This window comes from Mustela erminea, chromosome 18 (assembly GCF_009829155.1).
Source record: "Mustela erminea isolate mMusErm1 chromosome 18, mMusErm1.Pri, whole genome shotgun sequence".
Classification (NCBI taxonomy): Eukaryota; Metazoa; Chordata; class Mammalia; order Carnivora; family Mustelidae; genus Mustela; species Mustela erminea.
In genome coordinates this window covers 12,402,558-12,429,737 of record NC_045631.1, presented here as the reverse complement: position 1 = coordinate 12,429,737, position 27,180 = coordinate 12,402,558, and the positions used below count along the sequence as shown (strand labels likewise).

General features: G+C 43.2%; 1 protein-coding gene across 4 annotated transcripts; it reads left to right on the top strand.

Annotated features, from left to right (window-relative positions):
* COPS3 (COP9 signalosome subunit 3) lies at positions 1–25,100 on the top strand. 4 transcript variants are annotated; one of them, XM_032320720.1, is made up of 12 exons: positions 2–179; positions 3,510–3,639; positions 5,628–5,740; positions 5,834–5,883; positions 7,834–7,926; positions 9,235–9,414; positions 12,941–13,081; positions 14,774–14,947; positions 16,872–16,958; positions 23,064–23,177; positions 24,377–24,457; positions 24,770–25,100. In XM_032320720.1, the coding sequence occupies exons 1-12, from the start codon at positions 125–127 to the stop codon at positions 24,821–24,823; spliced, it is 1,272 nt and encodes a 423-aa protein (XP_032176611.1). In that variant the 5' UTR covers positions 2–124; the 3' UTR covers positions 24,824–25,100. The 4 variants fall into 4 exon arrangements, 3 of the variants coding, with proteins under 3 accessions (XP_032176611.1, XP_032176612.1, XP_032176613.1); XR_004280514.1 differs by lacking the exons at positions 24,377–24,457; positions 24,770–25,100 and adding an exon at positions 21,180–21,335 and having other exon boundaries at positions 1–179; positions 23,064–23,151; XM_032320721.1 differs by lacking the exon at positions 3,510–3,639 and having other exon boundaries at positions 79–179.
* Positions 25,101–27,180: the final 2,080 nt, after the last annotated feature.

Below are 27,180 nucleotides of genomic sequence, written 5' to 3'. Positions count from 1 at the left end.
GCCGGCGGAAGTGACGTCGGGTCGCTGTTGAGGCCCTGTGGAGGATCGGCGCGGCCCCTCCTCCCAGAGCGGCCGCCTTTTCCCGCGTGAGCTGCCTCTGCTGCTCGGGCCGCCGCGGGGAAACATGGCGTCTGCCCTGGAGCAGTTCGTGAACAGTGTCCGACAGCTCTCGGCTCAAGGTGAGGCCCTGGGCCGCTGGGCTGGGCCTGGGCGGGCCCTCCGGGCTGCGGGGACGGGCTTGCAACCCCAGCCGCCAGCGCGGACGGCTGGGACCTCTCCCTGTCCCGAGCCTTGTCTCCGGGGCCGGGCTCGCGGTTGTGGCGCTCAGACCACGGAGGGGTCGGGCGCGCTCTCGGTCTCCGTTGCTCTCTCGTCTGCCGCTCCGTGCGCTCGGCGACCTGGCCGCCTCCCGTCCCTGGGGCTGGCTGGACCCTCCTCCCCCCGGCCAGGGCCCCTTCCACCCGGGCGCTTCTCTTGACAGTTTTGGGGGCGTGACTTCCGCTGGCGCCTTCCCGAGCGCCGGTTGGCCCTTCGACCTCCCTTCTCTGTGGTGATTGGTGCACAGCCTCGTCTGTCACAGTGGCGCCTGGCCGCCTCTGGACTAGGCCTCGGGCAGCGGGCGCGAGACGAATCCTTTCTGGGTGCTTTGGCTTGGAGGCTTGCCTTGGCCGGCCCCTCAGCTGCCGGCCGGCGCGCCCTCGGGAAGCCTCCGCGCCTGTTTTAGTCCGGCAGAGTGCCGAGCGAGCTCTCGCTTGTAGGGCTCCATTTCCAGGGGTGGAGTGGTGACCAGTATTACTTAAATGTTCATGCCCTTTGGTTCATTCATCTCATCACCTGAATAGAGAATGCTGCACTCAGAATTAAAGTAATTAGCTGCAGGCTGTGAGGGGCCCTTTAACCACACCGTTTCTTCATCTCTAAAATAAAAATATGTCCCTACTTCAAAGAAGTGTTGGGATTGAATGAGAGGAAGCCTGTACAAACATTTGAAACAGTACCTATTATATGCAGTGCAGTAGATGCAGTTATAAATTATGGCCAGCAGCTGTTAACTGTAAAGTTCTAGGAGCTACATGACCTTGGACATGTCACCTTTAATCTCTTGAGTCTCTGTTTCCCCTTGTAAAAACGGAGGAGTGCTCTCACTGTTACTTTAAGTTAACTGATAGGGTATGAAGCCATGCTTAACGAAATATTTCTGGTTTCCCTTAATGATGGAAACGAGGTTCACAGGGAAGGCACAGACTTGCAGTCTCTGGGAATGAAGAAACCGTTCTTTCATTCATTCATTTATGCCACCAACTATTTGGCTTCTGCTTCCTGGGATGTACTATAGCTACTTAGATTTGGGTTGGAATCTTGTCAGTCACTTCCTATGTGAGCCACTTAATTTCCCTGGGCCAGTTTTCTCACTTACAAAGTGGAACTGTTTAGCGTCAAGTGAGATTTCTCTGAAAGCTTTGTATGCTTGCTGTGCAAGTCACTGCTTTAGGCACAGTCTGCCAGGCAGAGATGAACATGATACTTCCACTGCCTGTGGCTTCTGTGCCTCATGCTCACTGCATAGTAAATGTTTATGAGGTTTCTGTTCTTACTCAGAATTTTCTAATGTGGACCTTAAGCAAAGGGAATTTCATAATATCCAGCTTTCTTTGAGTAGAGGAAATCTCATTGGCCACATCTGATTGGGCTCATGTCAGAAGCACCTTGTGGCACTGAACTACCTTTGCCTCTCTCCTTGGCCCGCACTAGTTAACTGTCTTAGGATTTCATAGTGACCCAGCTTTTAAGTCTCAACTCTGCATTTGTTATTTAATTGGGGGAAATAATGGACTGAAATGCTTATTTCTGTGTGTTTCGTACCATCTCAAGTTTTATTTAGAGTAGTGAGTAAAAAAAGGGAGGCAGATTATTTGACTAGAAGAAGCTATTTCATATTTACCAGTGAGATTTGTGATAAAATGATGGCATTTCCCCTATTCAACTTGTGTTATCTTGAAAGATGATAATTAGATCACAGGTTGATTTTGTTTTGTTTTGTTTTGTTTTTGCAGTGCATGTGATATAGTATATTTCTTTATTTTTGGTGAAAATTTTAAATTACAGTAGGGAAGCCACAGAAACAAAATTACCAAAGTTCTTAGCTATAGTCACTTGGATTTTAAGTATTATACTGTTTAAGTGCTTTTGTAGTTTTTGATAAGGAAAAAAAGTCCCTTGGCTACTAAGTACAAATAGCTGATGTGTATAGCTTGAAGTTCAAAATGCAAAAGAGAACTATAAAGGAGGAGACAAGAGGCTGTTGCCCATGGACTTATATAAACCCATACATGCCAACCCCCTTGCCCCGGAAAGACAGCTAGTAGCATTTGGAAGTATAGAATGTGGCCATGGTGTCTGTTATTCGTATAACCCATCGAAATCAGTGAGTCTCCTGCAGAGTACCAACTCAGGCCTAATTAGATTCTACACCTTTTGTTAAAACAACATTTTGGGATGTGAGAAAAATTAGTGGATCAATTTGGAGATTAAGTAACAGGCTGTTGATTGACGGGCTGGTAAGCACTGTATTCTGAAACTGGAGAAATGACACGGCCCATCGGCCTGACTTTATGTTAAATGACCTAACCACCACAACCCCAGGTGATGCAGAGAGGACACAGAACACATTTTCAAGTTAGCAGGGGGAGAGGGAATGATAGGAGGGTCCAAAGAAGACCCAGACTGATTGTTGAATGAAGTGTATGAATTGGTAGAGGAAGACCCAGGGGAACAGAGTGAAGGAGGGAAGACCAAGCATGGAGAACAGGATGTGTAGAGACATAAAGGTTAGAGAACATGACATGTTGTGTGAATTTTCTGAGCTTGGCATGACCAGAGTAGGTGTGTGTGTTGAAAGGAGGAGGGCAGCAGGGGGTAAGGCTGGGGAAGCTCAGGGCCCTGTTAGCTGGCTGAGGGATTATACTTCTTAAAGCATTTGGAGTTATTTGATTGAATTTTACATTTTGGAAAGATCCCACAGGTACAAGTATAGAGAATGGATTGGAGGAGAGAAAGAGCGAAGCAGGGGGACGGTTTCAAAGATTTATGATGTAGTCCAGGCCAAGAAATAATAAGGGTCTGAATTAAGGCAGGGGAGAGAAAAAGGAATGGAGCTAAGAGACTTAGGAAGTAAAATTAAAAGTAAAATTATATTTGGTGACGTTTTGGATACAGAGAGGGAGATGAGAGTAGTGGTGATAGTAATGTGTACATTTCTGACTTGGGTTATGGAAGAGAGAACGGACGGAACGTGCAAACTTTCAGGGGCCAGAGGGAAATCGGAGGTCTAGTTTTGAGGTCATAGTCAAGGCCATTTCACATCTCTGGCCTTTCTGAGTCCTCGTCGGAAATGAGGGAGCTATAAGAAATCATTAAGTTATAGCTTGCTGGGGTATGAAATCTGTGGTTAGAGTTTCTATAGTTTCTTAGTGCCGTAACTGAATGATAGTGTTATTCCTGTTTTCCAGGGCAAATGACTCAGCTTTGTGAACTGATCAACAAGAGTGGGGAACTCCTTGCAAAGAACTTATCCCATCTGGACACTGTGCTCGGGGCTCTGGATGTACAAGAGCACTCCTTAGGCGTCCTTGCTGTTTTGTAAGGGGCATCTTCTTTTACAGTTCTGTGCTTGCTAAACCTGAGTGCTCTGCACTTTCTGGCTGTCATTTTTTTTGGTGTAGAAAAGTAAACCGTGTAAACAACACTGCGCTCTTTTGCACAAGTATGCATTTAAGTCACCATAGTTAACATTTTCCTCATCCCAGCTAATCATGGTGTGTTGTATTTTCAGTTTTATAATTTTTCAATTGTTGTTTATGTTTATACACACTTTGAAATTTATTTTTAAAAATCAAACAGCTATCTCAATTGTGGGCTCTATGGTTTGCATGTGTCTGAGTACTTTTCTTCATGTAATCTGTCGAATTGTTCACATTTTTTACCTCAAAAAGCAAATAGGGAAGAGTGATAGCACAGGGCACGGTGTCGACACAGGGACATGTTGAGTGAAATTACCAATGATCCAAAGCAACATTGCTTCCAATTCCCTTCAAACAAGGCCAGGCTGGTCAAGACCAAATTAAATAGATCTTATTTCATTTAGGGTTCCTTGTAACTCCGTGTGCTTGACAGAATTCTTCTTCTCTTGATGTTTTAGTATTACAAATTGGGATGTTATGGTTGTTGTGAAAGTTGAAAACACTGTAAATAAACCCAGAGGAAATGGACTTCAAGCAGGGGTCTGGCTCACTGGCCCAGCAACTCTTAGGCAAAGATGTGTTAGAATAGAGTTTAGAGAGGAGACCGTCAGAATAAGGCTGGAGCTGTGGGCTACAATATGGTAGCCATTAGCTGCATGTGGCTCTTGAAACGTAAATTCATGAATGTGAACCCTTTGGTTCCACTGACCATTTGTCAAGTACCCAGTAGCCATACGTAGCTGCTGTGTTGGACAGCACAGTTCTACCGTTGCAGAAGGTTCTTTTGGGATGGTGCTGGGAGGTGAAGATTTCTACTGTGTGTGTTTGCTGGTTAAAACCAGATAGCACGCATGTTTTATGCACACACATACTTCCATGTTGATGAGTATCAAGGGAAGTCAAGTATAGGAAAGCATTTCGAAACTCGAAGGTATATCTTAAAACCTGGAGAGAACGCTGAACTTGTTTCTGAGTACCCTGGATTTGAATTATGAGCTTTCAGTTACAAAGTGTGGGGCCCTGGGCTTCATATTTGTACTTAATAAAATGGAAATCACAGGGCCATACGGACCAATTTTGAAGCCCAAATGAGATCGTTTGAGATACATTTTGACAAGAAGTTTGGTTACAGATGCGTGGTGACACAGTTAAGTCGGGTAATAAACACATAGACAGGAGAACAAATGGAAACATGTAGAAGCAGGTGTGTTCAAGCAGTAATATCCATCTCATTTTTCTTGAAGTTAGTTTCAGCAATTCATTTATTTGCAAAATAGAAGAGCTTGTAGATTACTTGTACGCAGTGCAGGAGCAGTAGTAACGTATCTGATTTCCTCCCCAAACCTGTCTCTGACCCGCTCTCAGAGTGTCGTTGAAAGGTCCCATCTGCCAAGTGACTCAGGGTGGATCATCCATGTCCTCCCTCCCCCCCCTTTCTGGCCTTCCCATCAGCTGGTTCTTTGTCCCAGATGGACCACAGAACCCCGTGACCCAGGGCCACAGCCCCTAGCCAGTCTGGCGCTCTCAGTCCTTGTCCCCCTTCAGTCTGTCCTCAGAGCAAGAACAACAACAACTGCTTTTCAAATGAGTAAATAGCCCTAAGCGCCTTGGTGCTCTAAAAAAAATGGTTTTGAAAATTTAGGGGTAGAAATTTATATTCAGTTCCCTCGTGAATATTAGACCACATGGTGTTTGGCCTCATTTGAGGGAGTTTTCTGTTCTTGATTGTGCCAAGAATTAGGTCAGTGCATTTCTTAGTTTTTTAAAAGACTGTGGCTCATTTACCTTCATCGAGCACTGGAGATAGGCTCACCTTCTGGCCTCAGTTGCTTCTTTGTTTCCCCAGTGAAATATCAGGATGGATTGATGCTTTTCTCTTTCTTCCAGATTTGTGAAGTTTTCCATGCCTAGTGTTCCTGACTTCGAAACGCTGTTCTCACAGGTTCAGCTTTTCATCAGCACCTGTAATGGGGAGCATATTCGATACGCAACAGACACTTGTAAGCTCAGTAACACTTCGTTTACTTCCCACCGAATGCATTTCGCCTGACTAGCCATTGATGTTGTCAACATTTTGTCATTGCTCTTTCTAGTTGCTGGGCTTTGCCATCAGCTGACAAACGCACTTGTGGAAAGGAAACAGGTAAGCAATGTTATTCAAGTATTTCTGGTTACATTTTTTTTTAAAGATTTTATTTATTTATTTGACAGACAGAGATCACAAGCAGGCAGAGAGGCAGACAGAGAGAGAGAGAGGGAAGCAGGCTCCCTGCTGAGCAGAGAGCCCAATGCAGGGCTCAATACCAGGACCCTAGGATCACGACCTGAGCCGAAGGCAGAGGCTTTAACCCACTGAGCCACCCAGGCACCCCTCTGGTTACATTTTTTAAAAACAGTTTTATTTATTTATTTGACAGAGAGCAAGAGCTCACAAGTAGGCAGAGAGGCAGGCAGAGAGAGAGGGGGAAGCAGGCTCCCCACCGAGCAGAGAGCCTGATGTGGGACTCGATCCCATGACCCCAAGACCATGACCTGAGCTGAAGGCAGAGGCTTAACCCACTGAGCCACCCAGGTGCCCTCTGGTTACATTTTAAGATCTAACTTACACAGTGAACTGAATTGTTAAAGTTCCAGCTTAGTACTGAGCACCCTGGCAAATGGGTGTAGTAGCCAAGCATTGGCTGTGGGGACAGCTAGCTCCTCCATCGGGTGAGGCTCTGAAACCCAGGGAGGAGGAGTGCCTCAGGGCAGCCTGCTACTGCAGGTGGATGTTTCTGGAATTACTATACTAGCGCACATTTTATTGTAATATACTGGGGTTTTGTTTGTGCGCCCGTTTTGTTGTAATATACTGGGGTTTTGTTTGTTTGCCAGAACTCTTAACTTTTGGTTATGACATTTTAGCTTTACAAAAAGTGGCAGGATAAATATGAAGAATCCCCATGTACCTTTCACCCAGATTCTCCAGATGTTAGTATTATTTTACCGCACTTACTTACCTTTTCTCTCTCTGGCTTTTTTGTTTTGTTTTTTGAGCCATTGGAAAGAAAATTGCAGATACTTTGCTGCTTTTTCTAAAACACTTCAATGACTGTTTCCTACAAATTAGGACATTCTCATATATAACCAGAATACAGTGATTGGTGTCAGGATCCTTTAAACAAATCTACTGATCTTATTCAGATTTTGCTGCTGGTTTCCCTGACGTCCTTTACAACAAAAGAAAATCTCCGATCATGAATTGCATTGGGTTGTCCTGTCTCTTTCATCTGCTTTAATCTGAAACAGATCTTTGGTCCTTATTTAACTTCCGTGATACAAGTTTTCATTTGGGTTTTTTTTTTTTCTTTTAAATTATTATTTGAAATTGAACTTTCAGATAGTGCTTGGAAAGAGATAAGACAGGAAGAACTATTTGGTGTTTTGTCAGAATATTAAATTGTGGTTTGAAAGAAATGGTTAAAAAAAAAAGTCTTTATTGAAAAAACCCACGTAGGTTATTTAGTGATTTTAGAGTCACATCTCTTGTCCAGAAACTGACTACCTCACTTGAAACTCGGTCTTATTATTTATAATCAAGGCAAGAAATGGTCTGTTTATAAGTTATGGTATTAGTTTCAATAGGAATTTATTATCAGGTAAGAGATGCTGATGTTGGGCTGATCCCTAGACTGCCCTGTGGGAAGATGCCGACATCTTTCTCTACAGCTAAGTTTACTAAGCCATAGGCTCTTTATTGTAAATAACTTGGAATTTTTTTGTTTGTTTCAGTATAAATATAATGAACTGTTGATAAAGTAATACTCCTTTTTTTTTGGCAATACTGCTTTTGATTATTAATTTGCATTGAAAAAAAAAGCTTTATGATTTAAAAAATGGTGCCGAATTACTCTAAAATAGCGTAAGAAACAGCTTAAGAAAACGTTTACTGATTGACTAGGGACAGAAATTTCCTGAAAGAGTATGGAAACCTCATATTGTTATTTAAAGGAACCTATCAATTAGTGTTATTTTTTATTTGTAAGTGACAACATAAGATCCAATGTGCTGCCATCTTTGAGAACTTATCTGAAAGAGATGTCATTTCTGACAGCCCCTGCGAGGAATTGGCATCCTAAAGCAAGCCATAGACAAGATGCAGATGAATACAAACCAGCTGACCTCAATACACGCCGATCTCTGCCAGGTGAGCCACCGAGGAGTGCGAGTCACCCTGAGGCAGAGGTGGGAGGTTGGTCATGAGGCATTATTGGTGGAGACTGTGATAGGTTCTAGAAGTTGAAAAATATACTCACTAACATTGTTAGGAAGGGAATTTTCAACTGGCGGCTGCTGAACACACACTGTAGAGTGGGGCTCAGCCAGTAGGTTTGTGATGTGAGGAAACTGAGTCATTATTGGGTTTGATGTTAAGAATGTCCCAAGTCATTTTCTTTTTAAGGCATAATGGACCCTGAGAACAAATACAGGTAACTTCTTGCACCTTGAAGTGTTACTCATTTTATTTTGTGTGGTTATAAGCCCAGAAGGCAAAAGGGAAGATGTGGAATAAAGTCTTCCTGCCACCCTGCTCGCTAGCCACCCATCTCTTCTCTGCAGAGGAAATCCGTGTTCGTTTTTTGTGTATCCTTCTGAAGATATTTTGTGCCCACATAAGCAAATGTGTGCATTTTTTCTCTCTCTCTCTTTTTTTTTTTAACACAAATAGCAATTGATCTGTATGAACTCTTGTCTTTTTTCTACTCACTGTGTCTTAGAGAGGACTCCACTTCAATGCTTTACAGCTCTAGAGTATTCCGTAAGACCGGGGTGGGGGGGTTTCAACCAGCCCCATGGGGTGTAGATTGTGTCTTTAATAACATGGCACCCGGATTATTCCAAACACATAGTCTAGTATCACATCAAGGTGCTTTTCTTTACTTTTTAGCTTTTAAAAGCCTGTGGTGATTGAGGTATCACGTACACACAGTAAAGTGCGTGGTCCTAAACGCACAGCTCTGTATCTACACCTAGATCCGCCCCTGTGCCAGCATTGCACAGTCACAGGACGTTGCCGTGTGCTTGCCTTCTTGAGTTCGAATTGAGCAATTCCCTCTACTTACATACAGAATTTAGCAATTGAAAAGAAATAATTGAAGAGAAACTTCCATTTTTATCATTCCATACTGATCTCTTTCTCTTCTCTTTAAAGAGAAAAAGGACTCACTTGTCTGGGCATCTGTGAACAGAATGGGTACTAGGTGGGCTATGAATAGGTGCTTCCATTCATCTGTGGAGTGCTTTATCTCATAGCTGCTTTGTCCTTGTATAAAGAAATGCTGTTTTATTCTGAATGCTTAAGAAAATGGGGTACTGTGTCAACATTTAGAACATTTTTAATCAATAAAATGGTTTAAAATATTTTCTTGACCTTTCTGGAATCATGAATTTGCTCCTTCTGCTATAGCCTGCCAAGTACAATTAAAATGATGATGTAATATAAAATTTTTCACAGCTTTGTTTGCTGGCAAAATGCTTTAAGCCTGCCCTTCCATACCTTGATGTGGACATGATGGATATCTGTAAAGAGAATGGAGCCTATGATGCAAAGCACTTTTTATGTTACTATTATTATGGAGGGATGATCTACACCGGGCTGAAGAACTTTGAAAGAGCACTGTACTTTTATGAACAGGTAATCATCTCTCTAAATGCCCCAAGGTTGTGTTGAACTTGTGTGATCAGAGATGTATACAGCTGTAGTGGATTGACCTTGGGCCTCTGAGTTTCGGGTAGAGGTCCTTTCAAACACTGTTTCTCTGTCTTCAAGTAAACAGTGGTAAACTGTTCCTTAAGTTGAAGGGCAGTGGCAGTGGAGGGAGGAGCTCTGCTGCATGGGGTCTGATCGAGGCTTGCCGTTCACACCGTCTGATTCAGGTTAAGTTCTGTACATCACCTGACCTTTATAGCTCTGCAGAAAGGGGAGAGAGCGAACTGAATGATGTCCGAAGTATCTTTTTGTTCTAAAACCATGTGTGGTGTTCTGTTGAGTGTTATTTATTTTCATAAGTAAAACATACTCTTCTTTTTTTTTTTAAGGTTTTTCTTTATTTATTTGGCAGAGATCACAAGTAGACAGAGAGGCAGGCAGAGAGAGAGGGAGAAGCAGGCTCCCCACAGAGCAGAGAGCCCGATGCGGGGATCGATCCCAGGACCCTGGGATCATAACCCAAGCCCAAGGCAGAGGCTTTAACCCACTGAGCCACCCAGCTACCCCATAAGTAAAACATTCTTATGTGGAAAACCCTTTCTTGCTTTGTGTCTTTATAATGGCCACTGGTGTGTGCCATTATTTGGTAGAACTTTTTAGATTCTGAGAAAGAGATACAACATTGGCTAATACTAGTATTTTAAGAAATTTGTCAGAAGTTTATATTTTTTTTTTTAAGATTTTATTTATTTATTTGTTAGGGACAGAGGGAGAGAGAGTGAGCAAGCACAGGCAGACAGAGAGGCAGGCAGAGGCAGAGGGAGAAGCAGGCTCCCTGCCAAGCAAGGAGCCCGATGTGGGACTCGATCCCACGATGCTGAGCCACTGGGCCACTCAGCCAACTGAGCCAACCAGGCGTCCCAGAAGTTTATATTTCTTATTACATTCATAGCACACATTAAGGTAATAAAGGATAAAGGAACTCACAATTTAGTTGAAATGTTAACACATAAATAGGCATGCGTGTCATGTGTCTCTGATGGAACATTGCCTCAGTGAGTGGGGGGGTTGATAAATACTTAAGGGGACAGAGGGAAGAGTCACCAGAAGGTGCTGCTGGGCCTAGATGGTGTCATTAAAGGATGTGTATTGTCAGGGGCAGCTGGCTGGCTCAGTCAGTAGGATGTGCCACTCTTAATCTCGGGGTCTTGAGTTCAAGCTCCATGTTAGATATAGAGCTTATTCCAAAAAATGACGTCTGGTCAGGTAAAATCTTCAAGGTAGGGGTGCCTGGGTGGCTCAGTGGGTTAAAGCCTCTGCCTTCAGCTCAGGTCATGATCCCAGGGTCCTGGAATCAAGCCCCGCATTGGGCTCTCTGCTGGGCAGGGAGCCTGCTTTCTCCTCTGTCTCGGCCTGCCTCTCTGCCCACTTGTGATCTCTGTCTATCAAATAAATAAATAAAGTCTTTTAAAAAAAAATCTTCAAGGTGACTTCTCTTTTAGAGTTTCAGAGTACAGAGTCAAAAGTTTGAGTTCTTCCCAAAATGATAAAGACACCTTGCAGCCACTGAGTGAATGATCGTTTTATAGCCCAGGATGGTAGCTGGTAACATACTGATGAGCCAGAAATACCAAGATGATGAGGGCCTTAAAAAGGCAGGCAAGTAACTAGTGCACTTGGGAAAAAAGCCCTAGCACAAGTAGTTGAAATGTTAAAAACAAAACATTTCTGATATAGATAGCTGCCTTTTCCCTGAAAGCGTGTTTATATCCAGATTCTGCACGAGTGACAAACATTGTCTAGTGTTCATCGGCTTCATGCAGCTGTGTTTGATTAACACACAGGCGGCTATAGATGGCATTAGTACCTTAATTTTAGAAGATGATACAGATTTTTTATTTTTTACTGCTCAAAAAAATTCCAAAAGGAAGATGTGCTTACTGGAAAAAAATCAGATCATGCAGCATTATAGAAGCAAGAAGTGAAAGCAGCTGCACCTTCTCATGCCACATCACACGTTGACCTACTTGACTGACTAGTCCTTGATTAGCGGGAATGTACGTTTCACTGTCAGAGCTGTGTTGTGGCAGGAGTCCTTGTACGTGTATGTGCATGCACTTAGGTGACTGTTTCTGTAGAATCTCAAATTCCTCACAGGCTCAGCGGTTTGGGTTTTGATTTGAAATATTTGCACTGACTTGGGTATGATATTATAACCTTCATAAATCCGGGCGAAACGATGTGGAAAGTCAGCCACAGAATGGAAGAAGATATTTGCAGATTCCATTTCTGAAAAGAGACTTTCAGCTAGAATATACAAAGACCTCTTACAACCCAACAATAAAAAATTTAAAAAAAAATTAAAAATGGTCAGTGGATTTGAATAGGCATTTTTCCAAAGGTGATAGACGACCGATAAATGCAAGAAAAGATACTCACCATCACGGGGCCTCTGGGTAGCTCAGTGGGTAAAAGCCTCTGCCTTCAGCTCAGATCATGATCCCAGGGTCTTGGGATCAAGCCCCACATCGGGCTCTCTGCTCAGCGGGGAGCCTGCTTCCTCCTCTCTGCCTGCCTCTCTGCATACTTGTGATCTCTGTCTGTCAAATAAATAGATAAAATCTTTTAAAAAAAATAAAATGAAAGATACTTACCATGGCTAGTGGTCAAGGAAATGCAAATCAAATCCACAGTGTGGTATCAGTTCACACCCAGTAGGACGGCTAGAATGAAAAAGAGACAGCCAAGAATAACTAGCGTTGACCAGCAGGTGGGGAATTTGGGATCCTCAAACTGCCCATGAGAGTGTAGAATGGTGTGGCCACCGTGGAAAACAGTCCAGAGTTCCTCAAAATGTTCAGCCTAGACTTAACACCACAACCCAGCAATTCCACTCTTAGGAATATACCTGAGGGAAGCGAAGACAAAGGGCTCCAGCAGAATCTGTACACTGATGTTCACAGCTGCCTTATTCTTAGTGGCCAGGCGGTGACACAACCCAAATGCGCATCAACCGAGGAGAGTAAACAAAATGTGGTCCAGCCATGCAGTGGTGTATGATTCAGCCACCAAGTAACTGCTACAACATGGATGAGCCTTGACAACAAGTGAAAGAAGCCGGTCCAGTCACAAAAGCCCCCATATTTATTATCATCCCATTTCTACAACATGTCCAGAATGGCAAATCCATAGAGACAAATTAGAATGATGGTTGCCGGGGGCTGGAGGGAGGAGGGAATAGGGAGTGACTGCTGAGGAGTGTGGGGTTTCTTTTTGGAGAGATGGAAGTGTTCTGAAATTATGTAATGGTGATAAATTGTCGGACAGCATGGTGAATATACCGAAAGCCACAAAGAGTATACCTGAAAAGGGTCATTTTACAGCATAAGAATCACATCTCAAGAAAGATGGTATTAAAAATACAGGACGTGGAAGAATTGTTATTTAATTCAAGTGATACATATGGCTGATTCCCTTTCTGCTGTGTTGTGCTCTCTCTCCTGTTGCTCAGGCTATAACTACTCCTGCCATGGCGGTCAGTCACATCATGTTGGAATCCTATAAAAAGTATATTCTAGTTTCGTTGATATTACTTGGAAAAGTACAACAGCTACCGAAGTATACGTCTCAAATTGTGGGTAGATTCATTAAGGTGAGTTTTTTTGAGTTGATGTCTTAGGTGGCTTGTTAAGTCTATAAGGAGATTATAATGATAACTAATTCTGTAATTTTCTTTCATAATGACATAGCTCTCCCAGCAACTTCAAGTTAGCAGACTTTTGATAAACTTAATAGCAGACATTTACTGTCTGGAGCCATACGCCCTCTGATCACCTGACTGGGGTGGAATGTTTCTTAGAAATTTGTTTTCAACCTTTAGCTTTGAGGGATTATTGCCATAGATGTTTAGGCTTCTATAAAGGTTGTTTAATTTTGTCATTGTTATTCTTCATTATAGTTTAGCAGAAATGCTAAAAGGGCAGTTTTGATTTTATTGAACTCAATCTGCCCAAGCGTGGGAAATCTTTGTAGAGCCCCTATATGAAAAACCATAAGTTCTGTTCACGGAACTTTTGTTTTCACTGAGGACCCAGGTTTGGAATCACATTAAAAAACAATTATTTTTTTTTAAATGTTTTGAAATACATACTCATGGTTTATAATAAAAATGGGTAGTTCAAGAGGTCGTGAGGTCACAGTCATTTGGATAACAATTTTAACCCTGTTCTTTGTTGTATAGAACTCAAAATTTCAGGATATCAATTAGAAAATCTTTCAGTGAGAAGATTTTTATGCTGTCTTGTTGAAGATAGCTCAGTGTTCTTTGCTAAAGACCCTTATTGTGGTTCTTAGGGCTCTAGGGTGCCCCGTCACAGATTGGGGTGGGGGAAGAGGTGGTTAAGAGAGGTTCCTCGAATCCCATGGAAGAGTGATGGGCAGGGTAGGTTTAGGGTAGCCATTCTCAGATTGTTTTGGAGAACTACATGGCCCCTTCAGGTGGCCCTTGAGCTGGCCTGTTTTAGTGAGAGTGTCATTGTTTTTTAAAGATTTTATTTATTTATTTGACAGACAGAGATCACAGGTAGGCAGAGAGGCAGGCAGAGAGAGAGGGAAGCAGGCTCCCTGCTGAGCAGAGAGCCCAATGCGGGGCTCGATCCTAGGACCCTGAGATCGTGACCTCAGCAAAGACAGAGGCTTAACCCACTGAGCCACCCAGGTGTCCCAGTAATAGTGTTTTTATAAAGTGATGTCTTCATGACTGCAGGATGTCATTCACAAGCATTAGTAGTTTTTTTATGAGGCTGTCATTTTCGGTAAAGAGCACAGACTTCAGAGTAGAGACAGAGGTTTGAACCCAGTTTCTGCCTGTGCCCCTCATGACCACCCCTCATTCTCTCAGACCTCTGCCCCGATTTCTTAATATTTCAAATCGAGTATAATGTCTGTAAAATCCCTAAGGCAGCTCAGGGTCTTAGTAGGCCCTCAGCCGCTGTTAGTTCTCTTGTTCTGTCTTCTTTTCTCTTATCAAAAAAGAACAGATGGTCCTGTTGCATCCAGTGAGAGGGGGTGTGTGGGTGTGTGTGTGTGTGAGAGAGAGAGAGAGAGAGAGAGAGAGAAAGTGTGCAAGAGATTTGAGAGTGCTGGAAGATTCTGCCTTCTTTTTTTCCCCCAGTGTAATCACGTATTAAAACTAGGCATTCACCTTGGGTAAATTATAACTTGTTAGGGAACAGAAAATGATATTGAATGTACTTGTTCAAAACATAGTAGCGTCTTCTTTTGCTTCCTATACGAAGTGCATATCTCTACTGCTTTAATCCAGTTTTTTGCTTTAAACCTGTAGCCTCTTAGCAATGCGTACCACGAGTTAGCACAAGTCTATTCAACCAATAATCCCTCAGAACTCCGCAACCTGGTGAACAAGCACAGCGAGACTTTTACTCGTGACAACAACATGGGCCTGGTGAAGCAGTGCCTGTCTTCTCTTTATAAGAAGAATATTCAGAGGCTAACCAAGGTGAGGCAAGTGGCGCCCTCAGATAGCCTCTCCTCTTCCCCTGGGGCCTCCCCCTCTTCTCTCCTTCTCCTCAGGACTGAGGAAGCAGAGACAGGGACAGAGTGTGGCAGGACGTCTCTCCTAAGCAACAGCTCTTACAACTGATGACTTAGAAAGTGTTTGATTTATACCTTTTGGTCTTTCCAGGGCTAGAGCAGGGTATTTGAGAAGAGGAACAGGTGACGAGGAAGACAGGTAGGAGATACGGCTCCATGGGGAGGCAGAGAAAGGTAGCCTGAGAGGTAAACAGTGCCGTTGGTGGAGGGCGTGGAACTAATGATGCACACTCGAGTCCCCTGTGACCAGTGTGGAGCCACCTGGGCTGTGTAATCTCTGTTCAAACTTCTTACCTGACGTGGCACTACCTGACATTGCCACTTAGGCACAGCTGAATGGGCTCTGCGCAGAAGGTAGGCCAGTCATGCCATATTTGGTTTGAAAATGGAAGTAAGCTGATGGTTTCAGATGGTAGGAAACATGCTGATTACCAAGTGTTGAAACAGTACAAAAAAGTATAGAGGAAACATGAAATCTCAGGTGACCTCCAAAGGCCCAGGCTTACAGGTAGTAGGAAACGGAGAGCAGCTTCAAGCTATAGGATTGCTTTTATCTCCTGAGAAGGAGTTTAGTCAGATGCAGCAGTGGGACAGGGTGTAGAGGCAGAGGAGCCAGAATAGGGGGTGTCTGTTGCTAGGCGACCTAGTGGTGGGAGGGCTGCTGGGCTCTGGGTGGAGGATATGACAGTGGGAGGACCTGGAGAAGCCAGAGAGTGGTAAGGAGGGGACGGTCGTGGAGCCAAGTAGGCCAAGCAAGGATATAGGAAATTTAAGTCTTCACTTGGGTTAAACTGCTGTGTACTTCTTTAAAAATTAACAATAATTTCATTTTCTTGGATGCTACTCTCTGAACTAAAGTAGATATAGATTTAAAGTAGATGTAGATTGGCTTATTACAGATTCTCAGCCTCGTGGTTTTAACATGCCCTGCTCTGAAAAGGCCATTGCTATAAATAATGCCAGCTTTCCTTAAAAAAGAGCTCTCTTAATGTGTTCCCAAAAGGCGACATTTTCCAGTCCCCAATGGAGCAGGGGTAAATACTGACTTCCTCCTAATCTCCCACGTGGTTTACACATTTTAGCTTTGAATCTTGAAGAATGTCTGTGATATTGTCAATTACATTTAATAGGCAATACATTTACAATACAACATTCAAAGATACAAAAACCTCCATCCGGTTTCCATACCCTAGCCCACCCCTCTTCTTTCTTCAACCTGCATTACCAGTTTCTCGGGTGGACTTCTAGAGCTTTTCTGTGCACAGAACACACATGCGCGCACACTGCCCTCTCTCACAGATACACACACTCTCTTTCCCTTCATTTACACACTGCGCCTTGCACGCTATTCATTCTCCTTTTTTATATTTAATGGTATACATTATCATCTCAGATTCTCTTTCAGTCCATGAGAAGTACCCTTGCTTTTTCTTTCTTTTTTTTTTTTTAACAACTGTGTTGGAGTCTGTTGGTGCAATTATACCGGACTGCACCAACCTGCCCTCTGTTAGTGGACATTTAAGTGGTTCTAGGCCTTTGCTCTCGCAGACGGTGCTGTAGTAAATAACTGAGTGTGTACGAGTGTGTAAGTCTCTCAGGCACAGAGGGAAGTGTGTGCAGGACACATATCTGGAGGTCATGACTCCTCTAGGAAACTGATGACCACAGCCACAGGCTTCATCAACTTCAAGTCATCTTCACAACAAAAAATTACTTTGCACAGTCATGGAAAGCAGGTTTTCAGTGATTAAGTAGAGTTCTGTACACATTTAATAAAACGTATGTCCTCAGTTGTTTTACCTGTGATTAATTCTACTTCTGAATTTCAGACCTTTTTAACATTGTCGTTACAAGATATGGCAAGTCGTGTGCAGTTATCTGGACCTCAGGAGGCAGAGAAATATGTCCTACACATGGTGAGTGTGCTTTCACTTTTAAAAACTGAATTAGTGAATTTTTGTCCCTATAAAGGTCATAGATATTCATTATAGGAAATACTAAAAAAGAGAGAGAGGGATGCCTCTGGTTCAGTTGGTTAAGTGGCTGCCTTCAGCTCAGGTCATGATCCCTCAGCAGGGAGCCTGTTTCTGTTTTTTCCTCTGCCTGCCACTCCCCCTGCTTGTGCGCTCTCTTTCTGGCAAATAAATAAATAAAATCTTAAAAAAAAAAGGGGGGGGTGCCTGGGTGGCTCAGTGGGTTAAAGCCTCTTTCTTCAGCTCAGGTCATGATCCCAGGGTCCTGGGATCAAGTTCCATATCATGCTCTCCGCTCAGCAGGGAGCCTGCTTCTGTCTCTCTCTCTCTCTCTCTCTGCCTGCCTCTCTGCCTACTTGTGATCTCTGTGTGTCAAATAAATAAAATCTTAAAAACAAAAAAAAGAAAGAAAGAAAGAGCGGGACATCCAAAAGTCAGAGTCAACCTCTGGACGTTTTGGTTTACTTCCTTAAAAGCTATGGGGTTTTTCAGTCTTATGTACTCATATGATACGTGATATGATATACATGGAGTGTCCTGTTAAAATTTTAAAACACTTGTGAAATAGTTCACATGTACCAAGAGTCATAAAGCAGTGCTGCTCAACGTGCTGATCCATGAGGAAGTCATGAACTTGTGCCCCTGTGTAGGGCGGGGCATTGCTGCCCACATCAAGGATGTCCTGTTCAGCTAGAGGGTGACAGCCGTTGACTGGGATCTGACTTGAGCCCCTCCTTGTGGGCCATCATCCGTTCGTGATCACACTTAGAGCAATGGCGGCAACAAATGGGGCTAAAGCAGGCCCCATCTCAGGACCTGCCTTCAGAAATCAGATATTACGGTTATCCCTGCTGGTAACGTCCCAGTTACATCTCTCCACTCCCCAAATTTGGATAAGCATCATTTAAATGAGTACGTGGTAGGGGCACCTGGGTGGCTCAGTTGGTTAAGTGTCTGCCGTGAGCCCCAGGTCAGGCTCCCTGCTCCGTGGGGAGTCTTCTGCTTCTCCCTCTACCCCCGCTCCCCACTCATGCTCTCTCTCTGTCTCTCAAAAAATAAATAAAATCTTTAAAAATAAATAAACAAGTATATGGTGATCCAGCAAGTTGATACATTGTAATCCACCTCCCTGTTCAGTTTTGAAAATATGTGGCTCTGATCGGATCCATCAAACCAGACTTGCATCCTCCGCCCAGGTCAGGCAAATCTTGAGTGTTGCAAGGCAGCAGTTTACATTTTTCTGCTAATGATCTCCCCTCTGATTTCAGGAGCGCTGCCATATCAGGATTAGGATAATGGTCATAGTAAAACGATTTTCCCTTATGATAATGGAGTATTTTACTTCCATAATGCAACGTACAGATGTTGAGGTATTTTTCTTCAGCCCAGTTCTCAGAGCACACACACGCGTCCCAAACAGACAAAATCTGTCTGACATGACCAACCTTGGAATGCCTGTCAAGAACACCTTGCTAACTAAACCCCGCAGGGCTTATACAGACTGAGTGCGCATAGTGCCCCCAGGAAACTCATTCTTGGGTGGGTGAGAAGAAATACACGAATGTGTATGACACCTGCATGGACTCATGAGCTAGGGACATGCTTTGAGGGATCAAAGGAGAGGGATGGGTTTTGAACCCTGTGTGACCAACCCAGACAGAGCCTCACAGGCTCTGGATCAACCAGGAGTGTTTTGTCTGCCAGGGGACATTTGCCAGTGTCTGAAGATATTTTGGTTGTCACAGTTAGGGGTGCTAACATCTAGTGGGTAGAGACCAGAGATGCCACTTTCCATCCTGCAATGCGGAGGACCATCACACAGCAGACAGCGATCCAGCCCAGGAGATCCATACTGCCCAACAACGGTGTGAGCCCAAGACTCGCTCTAGAGTATAAAGTCTATGAGGGCGGGGATTTTTTTTTTTAAATAAGACAAAATATTTTTAGAGCAGTTTGAAGTTCATAGCAAAATTGAGGGGGAAGGTAGAGATTTCCCATATGCACCCCGCACATTCTCAGCTTTCCCCGTTAACAGCAGCCCTCACAGGAGTTGCACTTGTGTTACAGTTGCTGGACCTCTCCAGACGCATGGTCATTCAGAGTCTCTACGTGAGGCTCACTCTTGGAGGTGTACATTCTGTAGGTTTGGACAAGCGTATAATGACATGCATGGAGCCATCGTTGTGGTGTCACGCAGAGCTCTGTTTACTGCCCTAGAAATCTGTGCGCTGCCTTTCAGTCCCACCTATGGCAACCACTGATCTTGTTATTTGTCTCCATAGTTTTCCTTTTTCCAGAATGTCATGTACTTGGGATCCTACAGTATGTAGCCTTTCTGCATTGGCTTATTCCATTTAGTATCAAAATTTAAGGTTCCTTAGTGTCTTTTCATGGCTTGATAGCTCACTTCCTTTTAGTGCTGAGTAATGTTCCATTGCCTGGATGTGGCACAGTTTATCCGTTCACCTCCCGAAGGACATCTCGGTTGCTCTCAAAGTTCGGCGATTATGTGTAAAGCAACTGTAAACATCCATGTCAGGTTTTGTGTGGATGTATGTCTTCAGCTCGCTTCCGTAAATGCCAGCAAGTCTGATTGCTGGGTCATGTGGTAAGATTATGTTTAATTTTGTAAGAAGCTGCCAAACTGTCTTCCGAAGTGGCAGCACTATTTTACGTTCCCACCAGCAATGAAAGAGAGGGCCAATTGGCCCTCTTCCTCGGTAGCATTTGATATACCTTCTTTGGTAAGGTATCTGTTTGGGTCTTTGGCCTATTTTTTAATCTATTTGGTTTTTTTGTTGTTGTTGAGTTTTAAGAGTTCTTTGTATGTCTTTTTCTTTCTTTCTTTTTTTTTTTAAAGCTAATCTCTGTGCCCAGCGGGAGGCTCGAACTCACGACCCCTGAGATCAGGAGTCGCATGCTCCACTGACTGAGCCAACTACGCTAGTTCTGTGTGTATTTGTATATAACAGTTCTTTGTCAGATGTGCCTTTTGCAAATGCTTTCTCCCCATCTGCGGTCTGTCTTCTCATCTTGACATTGTGTTTTTCAGAGAGAAGCTTTTCATGTTAATGGAGCCCAGCCGATCAATTCTTTCTTTCATGAATTGTGTCGTTAGCATTATATCTAAAAAGTTACCATCACACCCAAGGTCATCTGGGTTTTCTCCTACATTTTCTTCTGGGAATTTTGCAATTTTGCATTTTACCTTTAGATCTGTGACCCATTTGAATTAATTTTTGTTAAGGATGTAAGGTCTGTGTTTTTGCATGTGGATATCCAGTTGTACCAGTATTATTTGTGGGAAAGGCCACCTTTGCTCCATTGTCTCGCCTTTGCTCTTTGTCAGAGATCTGTTGACTATTTACATAGGCCAATTTCTGGACTCTCTCTTCTTTTTTTTTTTTTTTTTAAGATTTTATTTATTTATAATAAAGAGAGACAGAGATCACAAGTAGGCAGAGAGAAAGCAGGAAGCAGGCTCCCTGCTGAGCAGAGAACCCGATGTGGGACTCGATCCCAGGACCCTGAGATCATGACCCGAGCCAAAGGCAGAGGCTTAACCCACTGAGCCACCCAGGTGCGCCTGTATGGTTCTTTTTGATGCATTGTTGGATTTGCTTTTATTTTGTTCAGGATTTTTACATGTGTGTTCATGAGAGATACTGGTCTCAAGTTTTCTTTCCTGTAATGTCTTTGGTTTTAATATTAGGGTAATGCTGGCCTCATAGAATAAGTTGGGAAGTATTCGCTTTGCTTCTGTTCTCTGAAACAGACTACAGATGGGTATAATTTCTTCCTAAACATTCAGTAGAATTCACCAGTGAATCCTTCTGGGTCTGGTGCTTTTTGTTTTAGAAGGTTATTACTTATTGATTCAATTTCTTTTTTTAAAAGCTTTTATTTATTTATTTGACACAGAGAGGGTGAGCAGAAGCAGGGGGAGCAGCAGGCAGAGGGAGAGGGAGAAGCAGGCTCCCCACTGAGCAGAGAGCCCGATGCGGGGCTCGATCCCAGGACCCTGAGATCATGACCTGAGCCAAGGGCAGACACTTAACCCACTGAGCTACCCAGGTGCCCCAGATTCAATTTCTTTAATAGATATTGGCCTATTCAGATTGTATGTTAGGGATTTTTTTAAGGAAACATTTTTTTGAAATACAGCCTGCACAGAGAAAACTTACACTGCAGTGTATAGCCAAATACATTCCACAAAAAGAAGACATCGGTGAAACTAACACCTAGGTCAGAAAGCAGAGTGTTTCAGCACCCCAGGAACATCTCTCCTGCCTGCTTCCAGCCCTGCCCCTGGCTAGAAAGGTATTACCCTGACTTCTCACATCTTAGTTTGTATTTGTTTTTTAGCTTTATACAGAAGGATGTGTACAGGACATACTTGTTTGGGTCTGGCTTTTTTTGCTTGATATTATGAGCGAAATGTTGCATGTGGTTTCCTTCATTTTCAGGGCTACAGTATTTCACTGTGTGAGTATACTTTCCCGTTAATTAGATGGACATTTGGGTTGTTTCTAGTTCTGGTTACTACGAAAAGAACTACTGTGGTAAACATAGGTTTGCGTTTTATTCGGGTATAGTCCACCCACGTTTTTGTTTTTATTTTGTTTTATTTTTAATATCTAATGTATTATCTGCTTCAGGGGTGCAGGTCTGTGACTCATCAGTCTTACATAATTCACAGCGCTCCCCACAACATGTTCCCTGCCCCGTGTCCCCCACCCAGCCACCCCCTCCCTTCCACCCACTCCCCCAGCAGCCCTGTTTGTTTCCAGAGATTAAGAGTCTCTTATGGTTTGTCTCCCTCTTTAGTTTCATCTTGTTTCAGTTTTCCTTCCTTTCCCTATGATCCTCTGTCTTGTTTCTCAAAATGCTCGTATCAGTGAGATCATAGGATGATTGTCTACCCGTGTTTTAAAGAGGCGGCTGTCTGTGATCACACAGAGAGTGATGTATTCTGTTGACTACGTGAGCCTGGTTGCCGTTGCATAAGTAGCATCTGTCCTTTCCAAAGCTTAAATGTGGAGCAATGTGTTAAGAATCCTAATAATACCTTCATGAGACTTCCTGGTTTCTCACTGTCTAACTTTCTGGACAGGATTTGGCTCTAAGGGCCAGTCAAATAAATCCACAGTCACTGAGGCAAATAAACGAACATAGACCTTGAAAATACCTTGGAATCAGCGTTAGCAGAAAAATTTTCCTGAAGGAGCCAAAGAGAATTTATAGTAGGGTATCTTAGGGTTTCGCAGGTGAAGATGCAAGGCCCTTTGCCAGCACTGTGCTGGGTGATGCGGGAAACAAAAGAAGCATATGCAGTCTGGTATGATATGTCCATGTGTCTTATACAAAATGTCCAAAGCAGGCAGATCCACGGATCCACAAGTAGATTGGTGGTTGTGAGGAGCGAAAGAAGATGAGAAAAGGAGACACTATTCCAACGGATACAGGGTTTTTTCTCTTGGGTGACGAAAATGTTTTGGAACTAGATAGAAGTGGTTGTTACATTACAAATTACACTGTATTGTTCACTTTATTATTTTTTTCAAGATTTTATGTATGCATTTGAGAGAGAGCATAAGCAGGCAGGGGTGGAGGTGGCAATGAGAGAACGAGGGAGAAGCACACTCTCTGCTGAGCAGGGAGCCTGACGCAGGAGCCTGACACAGGGCTCCATCCCAGGACCCCAGGGTCATGACCTGAGCTGAAGGCTGACACTTAACCGACTGAGCCACCCAGGCATCCCTGAATTGTTCACTTATAAAATGGTTAATTTTATATTATGTGAAACTTACCTCAATAAAAAAAATTGCAAGGGCAGATGTGTGTGGATGTGTGTGTGTTTTGCACCCCTTAGCATCTATAGTGGTGCTAAGCACGTAGTAGGTGTTCAGTAAATACTGAATGAACAGATAGTGCTTAAAAATACATACAAATTTATTGCTATTTGTCCTTTCCCCTGATTATATTGAAACAATCTAGATCTATAAAGTATCTGCGTCTAAACTACTTTCCTGATTTCTTTTTTGACAGATAGAGGATGGTGAAATTTTTGCAAGTATTAATCAGAAGGATGGTATGGTCAGTTTCCATGATAACCCTGAAAAATATAATAACCCAGCCATGCTTCATAACATCGACCAGGAGGTAAATATGAACACCAGATTTTGATTTGTTTGTTTTGATCGATGTTTGAGATGCTCTATTTGAAATACTGCCTCTGTGCTCCAGGACAATTTTCGTTTTAACTACAGGTAGTTCCCAACTAGCTTCTAGGAACATCTTCGTTCCTAGAAAGTTACTTTGAAAACAGGCATTGCTTCAACTTCTCCCAGATTGTATGATTATAAGTAAATGGTGGGTTGGATTTCCCGTCAGCTCACCAGAGCCTAGTTTAGCTACTAAAACACTTTAGGGTCTTACAATGGGTACAATTTTATTCACACCCAACCACCATTTATGATGTAGAGCCTCATTCCTGCAGGAAGGTGCACTGAGATTCCTGGTCCAGGTGGGAGGGAGCGGGGCAGCTGGGAGAGGAGGGCCATGCCGCCGTTCCCAGGCAGCAGCCGAGGGCTGGAGCAGGGTCCCCTTTGTGGCTCTTGAGATCGTGCTGCTCTGAGTGCCCCTCTGGGTTCAAGCCATGAGTTGGGACTGTGTGGCCAGTCTGCATTTTTTACGTCTGACATTAAATCTCAGAAGCCTAGGGGCGCCTGGGTGGCTCAGTGGGTTAAGGCCTCTGCCTTTGGCTCAGGACATGATCTCAGGGTCCTGGGATTGAGCCCCGCATTGGGCTCTCTGCTCAGAAGGGAGCCTGCTTCCCTTCCTCTCTCTCTGCCTGCCTCTCTGCCTACTTGTGATCTCTGTCTGTCAAATAAATAAATAAAATCTTTAAAAAAATTTTTTTTAATAAATAAATCTCGAAGCCTAAAAGCAATGAAGAGTAACATAGTATACTCCCACACTCCCTTTTTTGCAGTTTAAAATCCAAAAGCCCCTGAAAACTGAAGGTTTTTGGTAACTCAGTGTGATGGCACATTTCACCCGAAATGATGTATGGTCTTTATCCTGCTTAGTGTGCATATTTTTAGGTTTCACTGCACAAAATATTAATGTGTTTGATTATGGGGTGCCTCCCTAGATCCTGCTGGGGTGTTAGTTAATATGTAGAAGTTATATTCTGTTAACTTTCTGCGTTCAAAAAATTCTGATTCCAAAACCTTTGTAGCCCCAGTGTTTCAGATCATGAGACTGTGAACCTGTAGGACCCATATTAATACTCAAGGTTAAAAAGGAGGTAAATGGACCTAAACTCACTAACAACCTTCAAATGTGTCTCTCACCAGATGCTGAAGTGCATTGAGCTGGATGAGCGACTGAAGGCCATGGACCAGGAGATCACCGTGAACCCCCAGTTCGTACAAAAGGTGACTAGCGTTCCCGTCATTAAATCGACTTGGCTTGGGTAGAAAAGGAGAGGTATTTCCTCATCAGGAATGTGAACTTGATTTGAGGTTAAATGTTTAATTGGCCAAATTTCTTGAAAATCTTTGTCACTAAGTTCACAGAGAGATTCACTGAGAGCATTTTCAAACTACAGTCTGGAAGTTTGTAAACTACAGCCTCTTCATTTGCACACAGGGTGACTGTCCTTGGGAAGGAGTGGGTGTGCTTGTTCGGGGCTGGTGGGAAACCTTTGACTAGAGCAAACATAAATGGATTGTCTCTCTCCTTTACAGAGCATGGGATCACAAGAAGATGATTCTGGAAACAAACCATCTAGTTACTCTTGAAACTAACATCCATCCTGAGTTAGATGAGAGAAATTTATCACCTTGGCCAGTGGCACGTGTTAGGAGGGCAGCAGGGAGGACCAAGCCTGTTTGACCTGGACATTAAGAGATTACATTTTGTTTTGACATCTTCAGTCCTATGTGCTTTAAGAAAACCATTCTCTCTGCCACGAAAGGAAAAAAAAATCCAAACTTCAAAGTCTGTTGTGGATTTATTTATCCTCAGATTAATGTTGTTATTGCATTAAATCTACCTTTTTGTTTTAAATTACTCGAACATTGATGTGTCTTCTGTATCACTTTTCCCCCCTCTGAAAGTTTTTAAAGGATATATTCTGAAAAGTTTTTAAAGGATATATTCATTGTGAACAGAAATAGTTTAACTTCAGGGATTTTTGGAAGATTTGAATCTGAAGTTTGATATTGGTTGCCTTTAAAGAGGAAAAAAAAAGTCTGGGAGAGTTCATAACACAGAAGCTAATTTTTCATAAATAGAATCAACATGCATTTTGGTGACAATGAACTCAATTCAGGAGATGCTATTGCGCTAAACCTGTGGTGTGTGCTACTCTTCTGTAGTCTTGGGAATGGCTTTTTTTATGAAATCAATGCCAGACTTTCTTGCATTTTCTTCCGGGAGCATTTTCAGTTAAGCTACAGGGCTGCCTTTTGATTATTATGTTCAGAGTCTCTTGACAAAAGTCTGAAAATGTGTCTGATGAGGACTCACTGATTAAGCCGGGGAACGGTGTGGGGTCTTCGTAAAGTGTGATCAGATTAAATTAGAATTTGGTCCTTAAAAATGTCTGTCTCTTGCTAGAAACATTCACTTTTTAAAATGTCAATTTGTCTAATCAGTCACGTTTTCATTTTTCACAGAAAGTGACACCTCATGAGTTGCGTAAAAAGTCCCTAAAGAGGCTTTGGGGTCATATGGTCTGGGGCGGCACCTACTCTGCTTTGCGGCAGGAAAGAAGCCACAGACCGGGAATGCCAATAAATCAGATTCGAAAAGAGACAGATGGCTGGATTTAACCCTTCATCAAAACTGTGAAATCCTCTAGCTCAAATTAGTGCCACTTGTGGGCCACGTCATTCCCGCTTACATTTATGTGGATCTATAGTTAGGAAAGGAAAAATATTTCAGGAAATTTTCTTTTTATCAGCCTAGTGAATTACAGACTTTTTAAAAAATAAATTGGACAACTTTCTAATTTACCTGGATCTAAATTAAAATCACCTAAAATGTGTTTGAGAATCCTAGTAGTTATGAGTCATGACGACTTTAAGAATAATTCTCTTGTGGGATTCTAATGAAGTGGTCATGGTTCATTTTTTCCTAAAATAATTCATTAAAACCCCGCCATCTGTGAACCACACATCCTTGCCCCTCCTTAGTGCTGCTCTTAGCTTCATACCCACCTTAACAAATTGTCTGATTCTGGGGCAAGACCTCTGCACACCACGTTTCTATTGCCAGCAAGAGGCAGAATGGAAGGCTAGGGAAGAAAAAAGCATGGGCTCCCCGCTGTTTGCTTCCCGTTGAAGAGTAAAACCCCAGCAGCAGCTCTTTGCCCCTGGTTCGGTGCAACAGTGAGGCCCCTGTTGTGTTTCCTGTGCTCCTAGAATTAGGCTCCGCATACCCACTGAGAGATGCTGACCTCAGAAAGCACGCCTCCCTCACCTGCCCATGTAGCTTGGGGACCCAGCTCTGCTGGGCACCTCCAGCCTTCTAAATGCTGTTAATGCCAACCTCTTCCCCCTGACCCGCAAACCCTACAGGTGGGATCTACTTTCTGCAGTGTCTACCTCAGTGAGATGTTTTCCCCGCTTCTCCAACACCTGGTTAAGGCATCTATTAAATTATTTCTGTTAAACTAGGGAGTGGTTTCTCTTGACAGGAGTAACTTCTGAAAATCTTGAATCAAGGAGATGAGTGGCCTCATTTGTTACTAAGAGAAGACTTCACACAGGCTGCCTCTGGAAAACATGTGACCTGGCTATGCCTGTGTTTTGTTTTTGGAGTTAACCGAAATCTGTTTGCTGAGTAGTCAGCTTGCTGAAACTGTTTGCAAGAATAGTTAAGATACCCTTAGCTGTTTCTCTGAGTTAATTCTCAGCAGCCAATTATTTTGTGAAAAGGTTTGCTTAGGAATACCTGTTGTGTTTTGATGGCACCAGAAGATGGTGAGTTTGCACCCAGGGAAGTAAGGCAGGGATGTAGCCTTGGGTTGGTGTTTATTAGCAGACCTACCAGGTTTCTGCGGACTTTCCTCAAGTCCGTCTTTTCGTGGTCATATCAAATGTTAATACTCTGGCTTAATGAGAACAATTGCCCTTAGATGTCGGTATTTGCT